This window comes from Chinchilla lanigera, unplaced genomic scaffold, assembly GCF_000276665.1.
Source record: "Chinchilla lanigera isolate Chin_1 unplaced genomic scaffold, ChiLan1.0 scaffold00017, whole genome shotgun sequence".
Classification (NCBI taxonomy): domain Eukaryota; kingdom Metazoa; phylum Chordata; class Mammalia; order Rodentia; family Chinchillidae; genus Chinchilla; species Chinchilla lanigera.
The window spans coordinates 2,066,605-2,088,979 of record NW_004955418.1 but is presented as its reverse complement, the minus strand read 5'-3'; the positions used below and the strand labels follow the sequence as shown (position 1 = coordinate 2,088,979).

General features: G+C 38.3%; 1 protein-coding gene across 5 annotated transcripts in view; it reads left to right on the top strand.

Moving 5' to 3' along the window:
* The window catches only part of Kdm3b (lysine (K)-specific demethylase 3B), a gene marked incomplete at its 5' end in the record, with an annotated part of 71,970 nt that overhangs the window by 9,244 nt on the left and 40,351 nt on the right, over positions 1–22,375 (top strand). For all 5 annotated transcript variants that reach the window (XM_005382340.2, XM_013512961.1, XM_013512960.1 and 2 more), the window contains 6 exon segments: positions 7,134–7,301; positions 9,290–9,403; positions 10,580–10,685; positions 12,807–12,931; positions 14,386–14,460; positions 18,441–19,040. In XM_005382340.2, the coding sequence (XP_005382397.2) occupies positions 7,134–7,301; positions 9,290–9,403; positions 10,580–10,685; positions 12,807–12,931; positions 14,386–14,460; positions 18,441–19,040 (1,188 nt within the window).

Here is a 22,375-nt window from a genome sequence, read left to right as displayed (position 1 = left end):
TCTGTGTGATTCCACAACCCCTCAAAACACTGTACCTGTTTGAATTTTTATTCAGATTATCACTGTTAAACTCAACTACTTCACATTTAATTACTCAGGATGTTAGAAGGGGGATGGGTGAGGAATGGACATAGTGTGTAGAAAGTTCTCCAAAAATCAAAGAACTATGAAGAGATTATTATTTACTTGAAAAACAGCAATTTTTTTGACATGCACCATTCACCATTTTAGGTGTCAGGATAGCCCACAGGTTTGCAAAATCATTTGTAACAGAGTTCACATTTTACATAGAATATAAGTAAGAGAATTGGAAAAGTTAGGAGTCTTAGAAACCTTGCATTTCCTTTTCTTATCCACAGTCATCCCCATATTCTGTTATTTTATTTTATTTTCTGTTATTTTATTTTTAATTTCTCAAATAACTTCTCATTCATCTAGTTTAACTGGGTTTAGGCTTTTTAAAAATCTCTTTGTTTTTGTTTTTTTCAGACAGGGTCTTGCTATGTACTTCAGGCTGGTCTTGAACTCACAGTTTAGCCCAGAAAGGCCTCAAATTCTTGGGGATCCTCTTGCCTCAGGCTCATGAGTGCTGGGATTATAGGCGTGTACCACCATACCCGAAATTTTTTTCTGTCTCTTAACTGACTTACTATTGCTTCATAATTGGTCTGCCTACATCCACCTTCTCCCCTCTAGAATTTATCTTCTAGCCTGATCCCAGAATTATTTTCTTTAAAAAGAAAAGCTAGAGCAAGGAATGTAGCTCAGTGGCAGAACACTTTTTTAGCATTCATGAGATCCTGGGTTTCATCCCCAGCAATACCACACACAAAAAAAGCTTTTATATATATTTGTTAAAGAAAAAAGAAACATCTGGTAACCATCCCATCTCAATCCTCCTTCCCACCCGTAATGCCCTTCCTCCAAATAACTTGCTTTTTTCCTCCTGTAACTTGCTTTTTTCCTCATGTCTTGGAAATCTTCCCATGTTAGTGTACTAGATCTCATTTCTAAAACTCATGCAAATGCTGGGTGTGGTGGCACATACCTGTAATCCTAGCACTCAGGAGGCTGAGGCCATCCTGGAGTACATAGTGAGTTTAAGACCAGCCTGAATTGTAAAGAAAGACCCTGTCTCAAAAACAAACAAACAAGGCCGGGGATATAGCTCAGTGGCCTAAGTGCCTGTCTGGCAAGCACAAGGTCCTGAGTTTGATTCCCAGTACCAAAACAAACAAACAAACATTCCTCTAAATTATTCTATAGCACAAGATGTTTGTCTAGTCACTCACTTGATTATAATTTTTATTTCCTATTTAAACTGAGTGTTGACAAGTTTACTTCTGCAGGTGGCATTATCTTTCTGCAATTTATTTTGCTGTCTTCCCCTGTTTAAAACTATTGTTGGCTCTTCCAAGTCCTGTAATAGATACCGTATACTCAGATGTATTCAGCCTTGTGAGAAAGGACAGGGTGACAGACCAGAGCGTGTTGTGGGGATTGACAGCTGCTGGAACGTGCAGATCACACAGCCTGAAGATGTGTAAGTGCACATCAAAGACAAACATAAAAACACTCTGCAGGTCGAGCAAGACACCTTGGCCAGCAGGTTTCCATTTGTTATCATTAACATGGCATGCAGAGTCCTTTACAGCTTACCCCCACCTACACACACACATCTCATCTTTTACTTTGCTCTGCTTTTGTACCTGCTAGAAGGCCTTTCCTCTCCTCTGCCAAAAGAATGCAGCTTGTCCTTTAGGACCCACTTGTATATTACCATCTCTTCATGAAATGTCCAGTTTGTCAAGAAAAGTGTCTTGTCTAGCTTATATCATGTTCAGATCTTTGTTATTGCCCTTATTACATAGCTGTATGATAATTTCTGTATTTCTGTTGGGCTCTCTAGGGCGTAAGTCCCTTCTGCTAACTGCTGCCTTATTTACCTTGATATTCTTGGGTTTGGCAAGTGCTACACATGTAAGAAGCATTCTATTTTTATTAAGTAAGTCAATGAATAATCTTATTAATTATAGTAAGAATGGCCTTGGAGAGAGTCAAGATCCAAAGGTGATTACATGATAAACATGAAAGCTCTGTATTGCTCTGATTACTATCATTAAATTTTTATCAAAATTAAGGTAATTTACTTGATTTTTTAAAAAACTTGAATGTTACTAATACAAATGTAAATCACACAGACCTTTAAAAGGAGTTTGGAAAGAAAAGCAAGCTAACTCATATTAACTAGTGAAATACTTCACATCTAATGTTTGGATTCTAACTGCACCATATATAGGACTGTTTGCTACTTTTACTCAGACATCTACAAACATCATCTCAAACTCTTTTAATCCTTTTGTTATTTGCTTCCTTTGGTCATCACTACAGAATCAGCCTACTCCCATTGACTTTTGTTTATATCCATTCTTTCTAGCCTGCGTCTTTAGATTTGAAATGGTTCTTTACTGTGTGTGTTCCAACTCCTTCCATTTCTCTAACTGGAAAGTGAATACAGTGCTTGAGTGAGAAGTAAGGCTTGTTGATGGGAGAACACATTTACATACATCCATATTCCATATTGCTCCCAAAATAAATTCTTGTCATTAGCCTGGGAGCTGCTGTTTGATCCCAGAATGTGCAAGTACATGGTGTGGTCAAATTAAATACTTTATTCCATATCCTTTGCCCAGGCAGGTTAAGAGACAGTTGCCCTCATATTAGGTGAAAACTGGTTCCCAACATTTCAGCCTTTTCCTGATGTTTTCAGATACGTGATGATAGGATTCTTGTGTTAGCTTATTAGATGTTCAAGTTCTTGTGTACACAGGATAAAAAAGTTACAGCTTTCGTATAATGGCGTATTTTAATGTTCTTGCTTTGGTGTAACTTAGAGTTTTTATGACTTGTATGTTGACTTTATTAATTTTTTTTTTGGTACCGAGAATCGAGCTCAGGACCTTGCGCTTGCCAGGCAGGAACTTATGCCACTGAGCTATATCCCTGGCCCAACTTCATTAATTTATTTAGTTTAGTTTTGTTTTGTTTTGAGATAGGGTCTTGCTGTGTAGTCCAGGCTGGCTTTGAACTCTGTAGCCCTGGTCAGCCTGAAACTCATGATCTTCCTGCTTTAGTCTCCTCAGTGCTGGGATTTCAGGCAGGCCACTGTTCCATAGCATATTTTTTAGCTGGGTATTCAAGCTCTTCTATACCAACTGCTAATCTTTTTTCTTGTTTATAGGGGGTGGGTGGCAGAATCTTACTGTGTATTTCAGGCTGTCCTTGAATTCATTGTGTAGCTCAGGCTGGCTTCCAATTCAAAATCTTCCTGCCTTAGCCTCCTGAGTGTTGAGAGTACAGGCCAGTGCCATCATGCCTAGCTTCAACCCTTAATCTGTTTAACTTCATTTCCTGTTGCTTCCCCTAGTTGCTGGCCATTTTAGAATTTGACCAAGGTGTTTATACTCCTTAGCTTCTACCCATCTTTGTATATTCCTGAAGTGGTATCTACTGCTTCTGACTGTCCATCATACATAACCTATTTATATTTATTTTAAGGCATATTATTTGCCCAAATAATGATTTATAGTTAATGAAAATATTTTTGAATCTGTTGCTTTGATTTTTAATTCCAGTCTGTGAAGTAACAAAAGACAAACGTGTCTTATTGCAAGTGAGGAAAACTTAAGATTTGAAGAAGCGTGGGTTGTCAAGTTGTATTGTGTTGTGTTTGAGACAGGGTCTCCGTATGTGGCTTAGGCTGGTGTCAAACTTGCAGTCCTTCTGCTGAACCACTGAGTTTTGGCATTACAGGCATGTGCCACCATTCCCAGCTGAGTTGCCCAGGTTTTGTAATTTATATAGAGAGAATAAAACAAATTTAAGCTTCCTGGGCCATAATCTCCAAGATTTGTATGTTATACTGCTACTACCTTCATGGGTGCCTGAGTCTGCACTTAAATTTAAATTTGAATACTTCTCTTTCCAGTTGCCTATAAGTTGCTTGAAGGCAGGGACTTTGTCTTATTCCCCTAGGCCTGGAATATACACAGATGTATATATGGTGAGCCCATTCATATATTGAGTTAAGTATATTCTATTTCAGTGTTTTCTTTCTCTGTAAAAATCATGTTTCTCCTCTCTGAGCCTTGCTTTCCTAATGTTTTTTAAAAACTAGAAATGACCATTACTTGGCGTATTGAAATCATAAAACTAGAACTTAATATAATGAATTTAATTTCTGGAATAACTTTTCATTAATGTCTCTGAATTAATAAGTTTTTATTACCTGTAAAGAAATTAAGCTTACTGCTAAACTTCTGAGCTGTGGTTCCACTTTTTTTTTGTCCTGGGGATTGAATCCAGAGCCTTCAATGATCTACATCCCCAGCCCTTTTTTATTTTTTGAGACAAGTCGATAAATCTCACTAAGTCAATAAATTACCCTGGCTGGGCTTGAACTTGTGATCCTGTTACCTCAGCTTGCCAGAGTGCTGGGATTATAGACCTGCATCCCTGCATCCAGTTTAGTTCCCCACTTTTAAACTATAAATACCCTAACTTTTTGTATAACTGTGACTGTAACTACGTTGGTTGGATGAGAGTATACATAACAAAAGCTTATTATAAGCTAAGTAAAAAAAATTTTTTTTTCTTTCCATACATATCTGTAGTTCCAGAACTATAGGAGGCTGAGGCAAGAGGATTGTAAATTCCAGCCTGTGCAATTTTGCGACTTAGTGAGACTGTGTATCAAAATAAAAGAGGTCTGGAAATGTAGCATAGCACAAAGGTCCTGGTTTAATCTCTATTGCAAAATAAACAAGTAATTCTAATTTTTATTTTAACTAAATACACGTGAAATTTTCTTTACACATTTTAAGTGAATTTGAATTTTGTTTACTGTCTTATCTACACATATTTGAAAAGTGATATACATTGATGAGCAGCACCTCCAGTATTCCTCTGCCGGAAGTGCTTTGTGTCCCTAGTACTCACACATCCTTCCAGTAACTCTGCATTGGCAGTTGAAAGTCATGGCTGATGTCCTGCATCACTCAGTTACTGTGGAAATTCCATGTGAGAAATTTCTTATAGAGCCAAGTAGCTGGAAGAGCTTTGTTCTCTGAGTACTTGCTGTATGTTTTCCTTTTATAGTACTGAGGACTGAATCCATGGCCTTCATGCTAAGCTGCATCTCCAGCTGCCCCCACCTTTTTTTCTTTGAGACAGGGTCTCACTAATAAGTTGCTAAATTGCTTGGGGGTGGTCTTAAACTTGCAACTCTTCTGCCTCAGCCTCCCAAGTGTTTGGGTGATAGGCATGCTTGTATGTTTCCTTCTAGACAGTGAGCACTGTGCAATTAAACTTTTCTCCTTTTTTGTCTTGGCCTTTGGGAAGCTCAAAGCCAAAATATGTCATTTGGTTGTACCAGCAGTACAGCCTTACTACCTGATCAGATCTTTCCTTCTTTGACTTTTGTTTTCATTTGTTTTGAAACAAGGTCCCATTATGTAGTCTAGGCTGACCTTGAACTTGTGATCCTCTTGCTTCACCCTCCTAAAGTGCTGGGATTACAGATGTGTACCACCACATTGAATTTTTTTCTTTTGTGTGCGTGTGTGTGTGATACTGGGGATTGAACCCAGAGCTGTCACACTGAGTTACATACCTGGCCCCCGTAATATTTTTTATTTTGAAACAAGGTTTTATTGAATTGCCTAGGCTGGACTTGAACTTGTTTTTTTGTTTTTTTTTGGTTTTATTTTGGACTTGAACTTGTGATCCTCCTGCTCACCCTCCCAGAGTCCTAGGATTATAGGCATGTACAGTATACCATGCCTACCTTCTTTTTTTCATTTGATAGTGACTTCCTGCTTGTCTCTACTTTTTGGTTTATATTTACCATTTTATTGCATGTGTTTCCCAAAAGCCAGCTAAAAATTCCTTGAAGATAAAATGGGTTATAAATAAATCTCTAGCACTGTATTTGTGACTAGCTGTACATTAGGCACCAGACATACCTGTCCTAAATAGTGATACCTATATGCATATATCTTTGCTCCTTATACTATGTTGAATTACGTTCAGAAGTCAGTATGTAAATAGAAACCCAAATCTCTAAATATTTATTTGTTTATTGAGAAGGGTCTTGCTGGAGTTCAGGCAGGCCTTGAACTCACTAAGTAGCCCAGTCTGGCCTCAAACTCAGCAGTGATCCTACTGCCTCAGCCTTGCAAGTGCTAGGATTACAGGCATCTGCCACCTGGCTGGCTAAGTATAATATCTATTAGTAAAATGTAGTTTCATTTACTACAGATCACTTTCAAGAACTCTTTACAGTATTAAGTATACCAAGAAGTGGAGTATCTCTTCAGAGAAAAAGCTAGGCATTGTTGTGACTGCAGCATGCCTTGGCTAGCAGATATAAGATCATTGTTGGCAGAGGCATTCAAGAAATGCACATACGGGAGTGTGAAGGCAACTTTTTTTCATTGATTTATCTTTTTGAATTTTTGTACTATATACATACATTACCTATTCAAAAACTAGTAAAAGAAGTTTACAATCACTGCTAGTGGACTGTGAAGTGTGCTAGACTCCTCTCTAACCCCGAACCTAATACAGTACTTCACAGATCATAGACTGCAGCAAGTGCATGAAAATATGAATTGGAAATTAACAGTTGCAAATTTCTATGGGGACAGTTCTAAAAATTACTGAAAAGCTGTGTGGGTAACTCCTGTCCCCTTAACTCTGTTCCCCTTTTTCAGAGTGAGACTGAGACCAGGTACTTAGTTCTGAAGATGAGTTTTTATTAGCATCCTTTTTTTTATTATTATTATTTTTTGTCTTTTTTGAGACAGGGTCTCACTATGCAGTTCAGGCTGGTCTTGAACTCACTTTGTAGCCCAGGCTGGCCTTGAACTTGCAGAGATCCTCCTGCCTCAGCCTCCCAAGTGCTGGGATTACAGGCATGCACCACCATGCTCAGCTTAGCATCCTTTACTTAAAAGAACTTACAGAATAAGTTAGTAGATATTTTCCTAGTCAGGGAGGTTATGTTTGTATATGTTATATGGTGAGGTTTCCTCAAGTGTGACTTCCACACTGCTTTTTACCTCTTTGTGCAGATCTTTGTAGAATTTGATGGCTGTAACTGGAAGCAACATTCCTGGGTTAAAGTTCATGCTGAAGAAGTTATTGTGCTTCTGCTGGAAGGGTCACTTGTATGGGCACCTCGGAAAGACCCTGTCCTTCTGCAGGGCACTCGAGTCTCAATTGCACAGTGGCCAGCCCTGGTAAGTGACTTTTACTTTTTTTTCTTTCTTTTGTTTTTCAGTGCTGGAGATTGAACCAAGTCCTTCCCATGTGCTAGGCTAACTCTACCATTGAACTATATTCCTTGCCCCTTGAGTGGCTTTTATTGGGTAGGAACATATTTGGGCTTTCCTCCTATAACCATAGTGTTTACCCGATACCTGACCTCTAGAATTCACAAAAACTAAATGGTTTGTTCTTAGTAACACTTTCATTCTGAAGTTAGCAAAGCAAAAATTAAGCAAATCTTTGTCCTATGTCCTCGAAAATTTTTATAATAGATAATATTTGATACTTTATATCTCTAAAGAAATTTTTCATCTTTAATCTTTCTCAGTGCAAGGTTTTGTTTGTTTCTTTGTTTTTTGTTTTTTGAGACAGGGTCTCACTATGTAGTTCAGGCCTTGAGCTCACTATGGAGCCCAGGCTGGCCTCAGCGATCCCTCCCATGTGCTGGAATTATAGGTGTATGCCACTATACCTGGCCTTAGTGCAATGAAACAATGTAACCCTTAAGGTTTTTTAATTATCAAGAGTTATTTTATGAAATGAGATAAAATAGAGTTATAACATTTAATTCTGAGAGTATTGTTTCTTTTTTGGATTCTGTTTTATTAGACTCAATTTCAATTCTTCTGTGACTAACCAAATTAAGTAATAATAAGAAAGTTTTTGTTATTTTGAGACAAAGTCTCACTATATAGTTTAGGCTGGCCTCAAACTTGTAGGGATTCTCCTGCCTCAGCCTTTCTTTCTTTCTTTCTTTTTTTTTTTTTTTTTTAATACCGGGAATCAACTCAGAACCTTGAGCTTGCCAGATAGATGCTTGTGCAACTGAGCTATATCCCCGACCCTGCCTCAGCCTTTCAATTGCTGGGTTTACAGGCATGTACTACCCTGTCTGGTTAAAAAAAAAAATTTTTTTTTTTGAGACAGGATCTTGCCATGTAGTGCAGGCTTGCCTGGAACTCACTTATGTAGACTGGCCTGGAACTCATGGCAGTCCTCTGCCTCAGCCTCCCAAGTGCTGGAATTATATGTGTGTGCCTCTAGACCCAGCTCAAAGCAATTCTTTTAACTATAGTATTAAAATGTATGTATCATCAATTACTAGACTGTCTTCTCTCATGTTTTTTTTATTCCAGTGCTGGTGATCAGATCCAGGGCCTTGTGCATGCTAGGGAAGTGTTCTATTGATCTGTACCCTGTGATGCCCACTGTCTTTCCCTCAGTCCCAGAAACTGAACCCAGAGCCGTAACACAGCCTTTTTTTTTTCTTTCTTTTTTGAGACAGGTTGTCACTAACTCACTGAATTGCCCTGGGTGGACTTGAATTTACAACCCTCCTGCCCCAGCTTTGCAGAGTGCTGAGATTATAGACATGTACCACCATGTGCAACTACCAACCCACGCTGGGCTTAGATTTGCAATCCTCCTGCCTTAGTCTTCCAGACTTTCATGTGTTTTTAGGACCACTTTTCAGTTAAACTTTTAGGAGAAACTCTTATAAGTGGATATAAGTTCATGAACTTTATACACTGTTTATGAAATACTAATAAGAATGTACCTATGCATATTTATACTAGTAGAAATAGTACACTAGTAGAAATACTAATCATTTCAGAAATCTCACAGAGATTTCAGGAGTCCTAGATCAATGGTATAACACTTAATTTTGAAAATGTAGAATTCAGACCTCTTGAAGCCCAGTAAGATTAGTCTGATCTCTGAGGAAAATGAAGAATTTCATATTCTACTTGTTCTTTTTAGCCACCAATGAGTAATAGGTAGACTTTCTGCTTTAGTTTGCGTCTTATGGTTATTTGAGATTGGGAATGTTTCCCAGGATGTATGCCCTGAGCTAGTACCTATATTTACTGGTGGATGCTTTCTTAGACACTAGAGATTTAAATTATTATTTATGCTTATTTTCCAGTTCTAATCAGTCTCTTGTCATTGGGCTTCACAGACTTTCACTCCCCTAGTAGACAAACTGGGTTTGGGTTCTGTGGTGCCAGTCGAGTATCTTCTGGATCGAGAGCTGCGTTTCCTGTCAGATGCTACTGGGTTACATCTGTTCCAGGTACTTCACTGTGTTCCTGTCTTGAGCCTATTACTTTGTTGCTAATTTCTTTGTCGATACAAATATGCCCCCCCCCCCCCCGCTAGCATATTTTTGATTTAACCAGTGAATTTTCCTGTGCCTTTTAAAGTGTCTTTGCTTCCTTAAAAAATACATTTGGTGACTGAGGCTTTTTTCCTCATGTGTGTACCCTGACCCATACTAAGGCCACTCTGGACTTAAAACCACAATTCTGAGTGTCCCTTCAGATGAAGTGGCTTCTCTGAGGTGGCTGCTTCTGTAACTTGAACCTGAGAGGGCCTATGCTTACTTCAGTGGAAGGTAAGTTGAGGAATATAAGCTGGTTCCAAGCACTATGAAGTATTGAAAGACCCTAGCTATATCTTTAGTTACAAAGAAAAGGCATAAGTTGGGTTTGTTTGTTTATTTCTGTTTTATTTTGATTTTTGAGATAGTCTCACTGTGTAGTTCAGGTTGGTTTTGAACTCACTGTGTAGTGCAAGTTGGCCTCAAATTCACAGAAATCCAACTGCCTCAACCTCTTGAGTGCCAGGGTTATAGTTGTGCACTACCATGCCTAGTGAAAAGGGATAAATTAATAATTTAAACCAACTCATACCTGAGTTACAGAGTTTCAGAATTTAAGATACATGCACTGTTTATTATTTGTAGTGGTTGCTGTATAAAATGGTTTAAAATTGAGAGACTTCTAAGAGTTTATCATTGAGAAAGCCAAGAACAGTATTTTCTAAACTGTGTTCTTTGAGCTCCTAATGAAATCTTTTTGTTGTCTTTCTCCCTCTTTAGTCCTTACTTCATCTTCATAATCCTACTGTTTACATGAGATGACTTGGTAAATGTTGTATGAACACCAAAACAAGCAGAGAATACATGAAATAAAATGTTTTGTGGTCAAGTAAGATGAGAAATACGGGCTTACATAGATTCTTGTATAACTTCTCAGAACCTTTAATAGGCTATTACATGCGGAATGATAGAGTATATAATACTTTCCAAGATGAATTGGTCCTAGCGTCCTGAATTTTTATGGAGTTTCTTGAGACTAGAGTTCTGCAGACATTTTTCCAATTGATAAAGCACTTCCTTGGTATATGATTTTCCCCATATAGTTAAATATTCATTTTAACAAGTTGTTTTGTTGTTTTATCTTTATAGATGGGAACAGATAGCCAAAACCAGATTCTTTTAGAACATGCTGCACTGAGAGAAACAGTTAATGCTTTGATCAGTGACCAGAAGCTACAAGAGATATTCAGCCGAGGTAAGAAAACGTTTTCTGTCCTTGAACTCTGAATCAGGTGAATTATCAGCGTTGAATGATCTGAAATGGGACATCATGCAGCTATACACATTTGTCCTTATCTTGTCTCTGTGGGTAGTCAAAAGTATACAAAAGTATAGTATCTCCCTTTAACTGGATCTCTAGAATAAAGTAGGAAGACAGAATCACATTTAGATCAGTGTTTCCTCTTCTTTATGCATTGCACAATACAGAGTTTTGTTTGAGGGTTAGTTTTTTTTTCATTTCTTAAATATTTATTAGGAACTTACTATGTATTAATACAATGTTAATGCACTGAAGATACAGCCATTAGTTAGAAAGTCTTCACTTTTCTTGAAAATACTACCTGCAAATTTCTTAAGAACTAAAACACCAACAAAAAAGTTGGCAAAGTATGTTCATAAAACAATACATCAGAACCGGGCATGGTGGCTCTTGCCTGTAATCCCAGCATTCGGGAGGCGAAGGCAGGAGGATCATTTCAAGTTTGAGACTAGCCTGGGCTACAAATTAAGCTCAAGGCCAGCCCTAACTGCTTAGTGAGACCCTGTCTCAAAAGGACAAAAAAATACCAAAAAGAACCGATACATCCACAGACTGTTTCACATAAACAGCATGATCCCCCCCTACCTTCTGTGGTACTGAGGCTTGGACCTTGCACATGCTAGATAAATACTCTACGAAGCTACACATCCTTACCCCTTTTTATTTATTTACCTATTTAATTTTGTTTTTTTTTGAGACAGAGTCTTGTTATGTAGTCCAGGCTAACTTTGAACTCATTGTGAGCCTCCTGCCTCAGCCTCCTAAGTGCTGGGATTACAGGTATTGCCACCACACTCAGCTGATTCCTTGATTATCAAAGATCATTTTTATGTTCATATTTTCCTTAGAGATCAAGAATATTCCAGTGAATTTAAAATTTAAAAAAAAAAAAAAAGAAGAATACTCCAGTGAAGATTATTAGTATGAGGACCAGAAAGGAGAATAGACATATGATGTTTAAGGAAAAATGAATGAAGTAGTACTCTATCCTTTTTGTGGTCCATGTCTCAAAAAGCAAAAATACAAAACAAAATAACCCAAAACAATCAAGAAATAGTAAAAAGGAAGAAAGAGTATGAGGAAAAACTGGTAGTAGAGAAAGAAATGGAGTGGAACAAATGAGAGGTGGGGATATATGCATGTATTGGAAAATTAAGGAAGGGGCTGGGGATATAGCTCAGTGGCATAAGCACCTGCCTGGCAAGCACAAGTTCCTGAGTTCGATCCCCAGTACAGCAAAAAAAAAAAAAAAAAGCTACCCTGAAAAATTAAGGAAGTTTAATTATAGCTCTGAGAGAGAATAATCTAAAATTAGTAAGGCATTAGCTGTATAATCTCAAATGTACAACGATATGTGGGAGAAAGAAATTGTCCCTCTTAGACAGCCAGCTGAAATTGCTAGGTAATATTACCTGCTGATAAAGTAGTATCTTTGAAACTGTGTTCCTAGGAAGACAGGTTCTGTATTTGTTCAGACTATTATTAGTGCAGAGGCCGGACACCTCATAAATTGAACCCTTCGCACACCGTTATTGAAAGAGAAGAACGTTAACAGTCATATGTGATTCTGTGGTCACTTAATAAAGCACACTTAGCTTGGTGGCCTCCCACATTTTTCATGTATATGTCAGGTGTCTGTACATTGCCATACTACCTGTAGTTCTTTATGCGTAAGTTTTCTTTCCCTTCCAGTATATTACTTCCAGAATGTCAAGATTGAAAAAAGGTGGAATTGGAGAACTAGAAGTTTTTAAGGAGTGTCCAAATACACAAAAAGTTTATGAAGACCATTTAAATTTTATATTTAAATTGGTATATATGGGGCCTGAGGAACTTGCCTGCTGTGTCTGAGGCCCCACGTTCAATCAGTAGCACTACAAAAATAAAATTAAAACTGCTGAGTATGATAAATCTGGAATTGGTCCTCTGCCCAGCTCTGTACAATAGACTGAAAATCCCAAATACTACATCATATAGTTTATCTTTGGCTGTTAAAAACAACTATAATATATAGCTTAGCCCAAAATACTCAATTTTGACTGATCTCTCCTTTAGGTCCCTACAGTGTTCAAGGCCACAGGGTCAAAGTGTACCAGCCAGAGGGGGAAGAAGGGTGGCTGTATGGCGTTGTAAGCCATCAGGACTCCATCACCCGTCTTATGGAGGTGTCTATAACTGAGGTGAGGCTGCTGTTCTGTCTAAGGCACAACCATCCCCATACAGAGGACGGTGTACAGAAAGTAAGCACTCCAATACCTATAAGAAAACTCAGATTCTATCCCTGGCTCTGTCACTTACTGATTTTATGACCAAGAAAGACTTTTTCACCTCACTATTCTCATCTGTAAGTTACAGGTAAGTATATAAACCTCTCCTGACCTCATACCACTCTTTTGAGGCCTGAGATAATATCTTTGAAAGTGTTTTGAAAGTTGTAAAATAGTATATAAATGTAAGTATTATTTATTATATTTATAGCAGCAAAAGACTTAAAAGATTAATTGAGCATAGTGGAGCATGTGTATAATTCCAGCCCTCTGGGAGGCTGAGGCAGAAAGATGGCAAGTTCAGGCCCAGCCTGGGCAACTCTGACTTACTGTCTCGAATAAGTGTGCCCTTAGCAATAACGTATACTGTGAGCATAGGTGATTTTATTTATATCTTTATTATAATTTTAAAATATTGTTCAAGTAATCATCATTTCAAAACTTACATACATGTGTGTATATGTATATATTATATAATAGATGAAAGCGCCATTTGCCTAGGGCAAACATCACTCCTTCCAGTGGCAACCATTAACCGTTTGGTGTATATCTCATATTCTTCTCAGTATTTTCTATGTCTGTGTAACAGTATTTATATATTATTTACATGATATAATTATGTAAGTTATATTTGAATAATGGGAATATGATAAATATAGTTATATAATTTATCTTTTTTGTTTAATTATATATAATAAACATCTTTGTATGTCAATATAGAGAGCTGACTTATCCTTTTAAAATATACATGTACTATTCCATTACATGGATATGTAACTAAGTTAATCTTAACATTGAGACATTTAAATCACTGCCAGGATTTTCACTAATACAGTAATGGCACAAGGGACATACTCGCTATCCTTTCCCATTTACTGGAAAAAATTTTTTGGTGTGTAATTGCTAAGTCAAAATACTGTATATACACAATAAATTTGATGCCTTCTGTCACATTGGCCCCTCTCCCACAGTTTTGATTCTTTAATAACAGAGTGATTCTTCTAAAGATTATGGATGCTGAAGGTTTTTGATTTCATAATACACCAAATAGGAATGTTTTAGAGATGCAAGATTTGAAATGAACATCCCTAAAAGACACACTGGCATTGAACATTTATTCATTCATTTAAGAAATACTTGAATGCTTACCATGTGCGAGACTTTGTTTAGATGTTGTTGTATAGCAGTGAACGAGATGGCAGAGACAGACCCCTGCTCCCAGGGAGCTTTTGTTCTCGCAGAGGAGGAGAAACAATAAGGCAGTGGTTACATAGATTAGGAGAATACGTAATTGTGTCTTGGTAGACAAGGCTTTAAATACCTTTTTCCTCTTTTTCATATGTTCTGCTGCCCTGCTCCTACCCTAGAGTGGTGAGATCAAGTCGGTAGATCCCAGACTAATCCATGTGATGCTGGTGGACACCTCAGCGCCTCAAAGTGAGGTACAGTAATAGACTGATTCTCTGAGCACTCATGAGCTTACATTATCTTGTTATGTGGATTCCTTATATGTGTGTTTTCCATGGATGCCCTTTGGGGTTACTCAGCTCTGACCACTGTATATTTTTCTTCTCTCTAAGGTTTGTCTACTTAAGGGGAATAGTCTCAAAAGAGACCTACCTGGAGCAAAACCTTTAAATTATGGTTGTGTTCTCTAGTTGTAAGCTCTGAGTCCTAACTATTTCTTTTTATGTTCTTCCGGGACAAATATATTTGAAGGAGATACTAGACAATTGAAACTGTTAATAAGTAGTAATAATCATGACCTTATCCTGTAACAGGAAATGAAGGAAAAGCTACGTCCTCTTTTTTTTTTCCATTAGGTAGTAGTGAGTTCCAAGGGAGTCTGAAATTCTATATTCCCAAGTAGAGTTAAATCAAATAGGTGCCTAGTTCAGTGCTCAGCACACAGTGGATCATTCTATAATTATTGTTGTTTGTTTGATTTTGTTTTTCTTCTGGTACCAGGAATCGAACTCACGACCTTGCACTTGCCAGGCAGGTGCTTTGCCGCTGAGCTAAATCCCCAGCCCCCATTCTATAATTATTATGAAGCAGGCCAGCTCTTAATTCATTCAGAATTATTCTAGTCCTCAGAAAGGTACATATTATATATCTACTGAATCAATCAAGGAATCCTGTGTGAGTTGCCTTCAGTAGACCAACTGTCCATGTTATTCTTCACTATATATTAACACTGCTGTAAATATTGTTTTTCTTAGCCAGTCCTGCTAAATACTGAATCCTTCCTCATCTTTTTTATCCGTTCTTGACTTGATAAAATAATATCAGAGTACCAAGAGAAGAGTCAAGATTAAATTTAACAGCTCATATATTAGATTACCATGAATAGGATGCTTCTTGACTTGTATTTGCATGATTAAAAACACCTGTCATCACGATGGTGTATTGGACCCCATTTTTATTCTTTTCCTTATTTCATTTCATTCGTTAAGTGTGTATTGTCTGGCAGGTACTATTCAGCTGGCCCAGTATAACTGGAAAAGACTGGTCTTGGTGTCCTAAACTACCCACTCATGTCTGAGTAGCTCACCAGAAGTAGAACATATATACAAAGTTACTGTTTAAGAGAGCCAGGCGTGGTGGCGTACACCAGTAATCCCAGCACTCAGCAGGCTGGGGTAGGAGGATCACTGAGAGTTCAAGGCTGGCCTGGCCACATAGTTCAAGCCAGCCAGAACTACACAGTGAGACCTTGTCAAGAAAAAAAAGCCCAGGCCCTGCAAGTTGGCTAGATGAAATTAGAAGATAGATCTTCGGTTTTTAGCAACAGATTTGGTTCTTCCCTTTTTTGGCTTTGCCATAATGTAACTATTTTCTTGGCTAGCAAAGTACAATGTAAGTATTATGACAGTTTACCATGTTTTTTACACTAACTTTTCTTAGAGATTCATAATTGTCTCATCTTATAAGTGTGCATATGAGTGAATGAGCAGAAAAGAAAGGATGGATTTGTGGGATGTGGTGGTATAGGCTGTAATCTCAGATACTCAAAGGGTTAAGGAAGGAGGATCACAAGTTCAAGGCAATTTACTGAGACTTGTTCTCAAAATAAAATTAAATTAAAAAAGAAAGAATGGATTTCTCTGGATACACTTTTGTCATTAAAAACACTGAAAACTGCATGGTGATAGAATAAAGAAAGGAAAAAAGTTAAACTAGGCTGAAATGAAAACAGTGTTTTTGGTTTTTTTGTTTTTTGTCTTCTTGAGCCGGGTCTCACTATGCAGTTCAGGCTGGCCTTGAGCTCACTTTGTAGCCGAGGCTGGTCTCGAACTCGAAACAGTCCTCCTGCCTCAGCCTCCTGAGTGCTGGGATTATAGGCGTGCACCACCACACCTGGTGAAAACAGTGTTTAGCAAACAAATAGTTTGTGAATGAAAGATTTGCAAAACTTACATATTATCAGAAGTATGATTAGTATTTATCATAAACATAGTATTACTTATGATTCTCTATTATTATTACTTATACTATGTTTTTGGAAATTCAGGTAATATTACTGTAAGTATGGGGAAATAGAAGTAAATTGTGAGCTTTAGCAGTTGTACAAGGAGGGCTAGTCATGGTTGTGCATACCTGTAATCCCAGCACTTGGGAGGCTGAGGCAGGCGGAGTACAGGTTCGACTCCAGCCTCAAGTCTATAGTAAGACCCTTTCTCAAAAAAAAAGTTGTAAAAAGAAATTAAAAGAGAAATGATGGAAATGAAGGCAGCAAAGAAAAAAAAAAAGGAAAAAAATGATAACAATAAGAAATACAAATTACGCAGTAAGAAGATATATAAAATTTGAAAAACTTGATGTTATAGAACTATAATAATAATCAGTAGGGTGTAAGGGAGGTGGGGAAGGAGACAGGAAAGAAGGGAAAAGCAAAACAAAAAATGAGAAAAGAAGGAAAAAAATTACAATAAAAATATAGGTCTAGGGGCTGGGGATTTAGCTCAGCGGCCAAAAGCGCCTGCCTGGCAAGCGCAAGGTCGTGAGTTCGGTTCCTGGTACCGGAGAAAAACAAAAAAAAAAAAAAAAAAAAAAAAAAAAATATAGGTCTGCAAAGAATCAAGGACAATAAAAATTCAGGTGTAGTGGCCATGCTTATAAGTCCAGCTACTTGGGAAGCTCAGGCAGAATGATCATGAGTTTGAGGCCTCTCTGGACAACTTAGTCTCAAAATAAAGGACTGGAAATATTGCCCAACTGTAGAATGTTTTCCTGTGTGCACAAAAACCTGAGTTACATCCCAAGTTCCCTCAAAGTAAGTAAAAGGACAGTATGAGTAATTAAATTGGTAAATATTAATGGCTATTATATCACTAGCTTATTACCATATGGATATGTTTCTGAGTAAAGGTTGTTTGTAATTGTTTTCATTTACGGGCTTCATAATGGGATGCATAGTCATCTGAAAACATCCTGGATGTAAATCTTCGCTGCACAGAGCTTGTTGAAGAGGCTGTCAGCTGCATCTCATCCCCTACTTCCCTCATCCTTCAAAGAGAAAGAGTTTATCCAGCAATGTGAATTGTCCCTTCTAAACCGTATCATCTTAGTTGTGTGACCTCTCAAATAAGGCACACTAAGATTTCATGAGATAGTGTGAAATTACCAGAGGAGAGAAGAGATTTGGCTCTTTAACCTGTGGTAGCCTGCTTTTTGCTTTGCTCTGACTAATGCTTTGAAATGATATATGGAGATCAGTCATCTGTATAGTGTCTATATAGGCAATCCAAACCTGTCTCTCTTGAGTTCACTTTTCGTTTGGTCACAGACTGATAAATACTGCTTTCAGTCATTTCTGGTTAGATGTGGTTTCATATTTAAGTACTTGAAATGTGCATTTCTATCAAAACCAGGAAGACAGTGTGAGTAATTATCCCTGTAATCCCACCACTTGGGAAGTGGAGGCCGGAGGAGCCCTTTGAGTTCTGAGGCCAGGCTGGGCTACCTAGTAAGTTCAAGGCCAGCCTGAACTAGATGTCACAAAAAACCCAGGAAGACGAATATGCAGTAGAGGAAGTTGTTTCCATCAAGGGGCAAATGAGCTCCCAATCTAGCTGGGTCTGGCAGTTTAGTAAAAGAAACTCCACAAATTGTTAAAACACCCAAAAAGTCCATTTAAAGTGGTATATTTTATGTAAAAGGAGGTTTGCCAAGGGGATTAATCTCTGGTAACTATTATCGTGTGTGTGTGTGTGTGTGTGTGTGTGTGTGTGTGTGTGTGTATGTAAACTGAATCACAGGATCAGAGTTTCTTGACAAAAGGGTGTCTGAGAGCTGCTATCAGAACATGGCAGTCTGTGCTTGCTGTCTACTTCTAGAGATGGCAGAGAGCTAATGGGATGTGATTTTCACAAGATGAAAGGTCCCTTATAATAAATTTGTTTTGAATTTTGTTTTGTAGGGGGGTACGTTAAAAGCAGTAAAACCTTCCAAAGGAAAGAAGAAGAGAGAGAGCATTGAGGGGAAAGATGGCCGGAGGAGGAAAAGTGCTTCGGACTCTGGGTGTGACCCTGCATCAAAGAAATTGAAAGGAGACAGGGGTGAAGTAGACAGTAATGGGAGTGATGGAAGTGAGGCAAGCCAAGGGCCCTGGAAAGAAGGTAATGCCAGTGGAGAGCCAGGGCTGGACCAGAGAGCCAAGCAGCCACCGTCTACCTTTGTTCCCCAGATTAACCGCAACATTCGCTTTGCCACTTACACCAAAGAAAATGGCAGGACTCTGGTGGTGCAGGATGAGCCTATAGGAGGGGACATACCTATATCTTTCACTCCATATTCTACAGCCACAGGTCAGACACCTTTGGCCTCAGAGGTGGGTGGAGCCGAAAACAAAGAGGCAGGAAAAACACTGGAACAAGTTGGCCAGGGCATGGTTGCTTCAGCAGCTGTGGTCAGTACCACCAGCTCCACCCCAACCACGGTGAGGATCTCAGACACTGGCCTTGCAACAGGGACTGGGCCGGAAAAACAGAAAGGCAGCTGGTCACAGGCTTCTGGAGAGGTGAGTTGCTTAAGGGGGAGATTTGCTAGGTATGGGTTGACTTTTCATCCTCCTTTATTGTTTTTGTTTTTGTTTTGTTTTTCTTCCAGTATCCGGAATCAAACCCATGACCTTGCATTTGCCAGGCAGGTGCTGTGCCGCTGAGCTAAATCCCCAGCCCCCCGTCCTCCTTTATTGTTAAGACGTTAAAAAACATCTCAAATGCCCTAAAAAAGGAATAGTTTTGAGATGTGCTTAAATCGTACTCTGTAGATAGACCTTTACTGCTCATTGGGCAAATGTGTATATTTTAATAACTTTATCAGTTCTTAAAAGGCACCTGAACAATTGGGCTAATCAAAAACTGATTATACAACCCAGTTCAATGAGATGTTAAAATAGATCTGGTGGGGAATCTTTTTAATTCAGTTTTCTATTTAGTTCATGCAGTGGTTTGCGCCTGTGAGAGATAAGGTTAATGAGTTACAGTGCTGGTAATAGTGAGCACTATAATTAAAGCTATGCGTGCAAGCTACCATTACCCTGTTTCAGTTCATCATTTTATGTGATATTTTCCCTTGAGGCTCGGGTGATTTCCATCATTTGATATGGCTATAAAAGTTTGATTTTGTTTTCCCTGTCACCAACTTCATCCTTTTAAGCCTTGGAAAATTTTATGGATTTACTCTTAGACATCCATTCATTATGTTCTTTATCTGATATATGTATTCTTGCTAAAATGTAATTTTTGTTAAATGTAAGTCTAGTTGTCTAGTTGTCTCCTCAATCCCAGTTTGAGACAATATCAGAATTTATTCTTTTTTGCTAATTTTGGTCATTAAACCATGATTTATGGTACTAGTTATATGAATATCTGTCTCAAATAGGGTAATTAAGCTAGCATATGAAATACAAAGATGAAATGCTTAATGACTTTTTAAAATTATATAACCAGGGCTTGGTAGAATGTGCCCGTAGTCCCCACCACTCAGAAGGGTAAGGTGGCAGGGTTGCTTAAGCCCGGAAGTTTGAGGCCAGTCTGTGCAACATAGCAAGAACCAATCTCAAAAAAGAAAGAAAACAAAACTAAATTCTATGTAGGAAGCTATTGTGTGCTAAGTACTGTCTATTGTGTTTGTTTTTGTTTGTTTGTTTGTTTGTTTTTCTTTTTGAGACAGGGTCTTGCTATGCAGTTCAGGCTGGCCTTGAGTTCACTTTGTAGCCCAGGCTGGCCTTGAACTCACAACAATCCTCCTGCCTCAGCCTCCCGAGTGCTAGGATTACAGGCGTACACCACCATGTCTGGCTGTACTGTCTATTGTGAATAAATAGTTGGGATCCCTAATTGAAGGAGGTCGCATTCCAAAATGGAGTCATTTCAGGTATAACAGTGCCAGATAGAATATGCCATAGGCCTGGTAGAGCACTTGCCTAGCATGTGTGAGGCCCCAGCACTACAAAGAAAACCAAGGCATTGACGTTTCATCTGACTTCTTCCCTTCTCCAGCAAATACAGTTTGTTATTCCCCACAGGATAAGGAAGAAGTGAAATGTCCAGACAAAAGAGGAGAAGGCCACTGGGCACAGTGGCACACACCCATAATTCCAGGAATTTGGGAGGCTGAGACAGGAGAATCAAAAATTTGACGCCAAAGCTGGGCATAGTGGCACATGCCCTAATGCCAGCACTAAGGAGGCCCAAGCAGGAGGATTGCTGCAAGTTCAAGTCACCCTAAACTACAAAGCGAGACCCTGTCTGAAAACAAACAAAAATGAAAGAAAGAAAAGAAAATTCAAGGCCAGCCTGGGCTATATAGCAAGAAGCCTCCATGTCAAAATTTTAAAAGGGCTGGGGATGTAGCTCAGTGATGGACCACTTGTCCAGCATGTGTGAGGTCTTTAGGGTTCAGTTCCCAGCACCATACACACATGCCCATGAATGCAAAATTTGACAATTTGTGATTTTGCGTGTTAGTTGACCAGTATCCAAAAGAACCAGTATTATTTGTATTTCCCATATAGATGAGTTTCCCATATAGGTCGGAGTTACTTAAAATCAACTCCATGTCAAAGGCAGTGTGAATATAAATGAGGCTTATAAAGTAAACCAAATTGTATGCCTTTAAGAAGAGATCTAGTGAATGTTACTTTTGGCATAACAAAGCTAAATAAATAGATGAAATGTGGATTCAACAGTATTTCTTTCAAACAGATTGGAGAGGATTTCTGTGACTAAAAGTCATTTTACTAATGTTTCAACCTGTCTTCTAGGATATGATTTTGAAGTACAGACATAATGTGTCCATTATGCTTAATCTAAAATACAGAAACAGTCACCAAAAACATTCTTGCCCTAAAAACTGAGTTGAATCAGTTTGTCATCACTCTCTTATAAGGAAAGGATTTGAAATTTAATCATTTCAAGGAAAGTGAAAGACCATCCAAATTATTTTTCATTCATGTGTGCATTTATTTTTAAAGAGTAACTTTAGTAGTGAAACATGAGCTACTCATGCAGGTTCCTTGCAGTCATGCAGGTGCCGAGGCTCCTAGCCAAATCCTGCTAGCGAAACAACAGCAAAACCTCAGAGCCATGTCAGTCCTCTTCTTTTTTTTTCATGGGGAGGAGATTTTTGCTTGTTTTGTAGTGGGAAGTAAAAGAACTTTAGTATTTTGACCCTAAAATGTCCTGAAGAAGTCTGTGTGGCAGATGTGACTGGAGGCAATTAGTAGGTAACCTCCCCAGTTCTCAGCTCCCCATATCCATTAGTACTTTACTACTAAAAAGTGAAGTTTTCTACTAAAACTTTAAATTTTCTAGTAATCTATGGTTTGTAAGTCAAGTACTACGCTTTAGTTTTATTCAATTAACAAGCACTAAGTAAGAGCTCGTACTAAGATGAGCTTCTCTGTGCATGTGTATGGGTGCACAGCGGGTATGACAGCGCCCCACAGGCCATTCACGTGGAAGCGTCACATCGCCGAGATAAAAGAAGGGAAGTGTTTTGTCATTTCAGTCACCAGTTTGCTATGCTGAATCTTTCTGTTTTATCAATATTTCAGTACATTTTTTCCTTTTTGGAGCCTTATTGGATCCTAGTTATAACACATGGTTTCAGTACATAGCTTTCTTCAATTTAGCATCTTTGGTCGAAGGTTAATTGAACAGATATTTAACTTTTAAAATGACTTGAACCCATAAATAGATGGCCAATTTCCAAAATGTTTATCTTGCTTTTTAGATCAATAAGTAGAGTACTTTTCTTTAATGTACACTGGGCTTGTTGTGGCATTGAAGTCACTTTTTGAAAGGGGCTATGTGCAATAGCTTAAATAAATCAGAACTTTAATAGTAG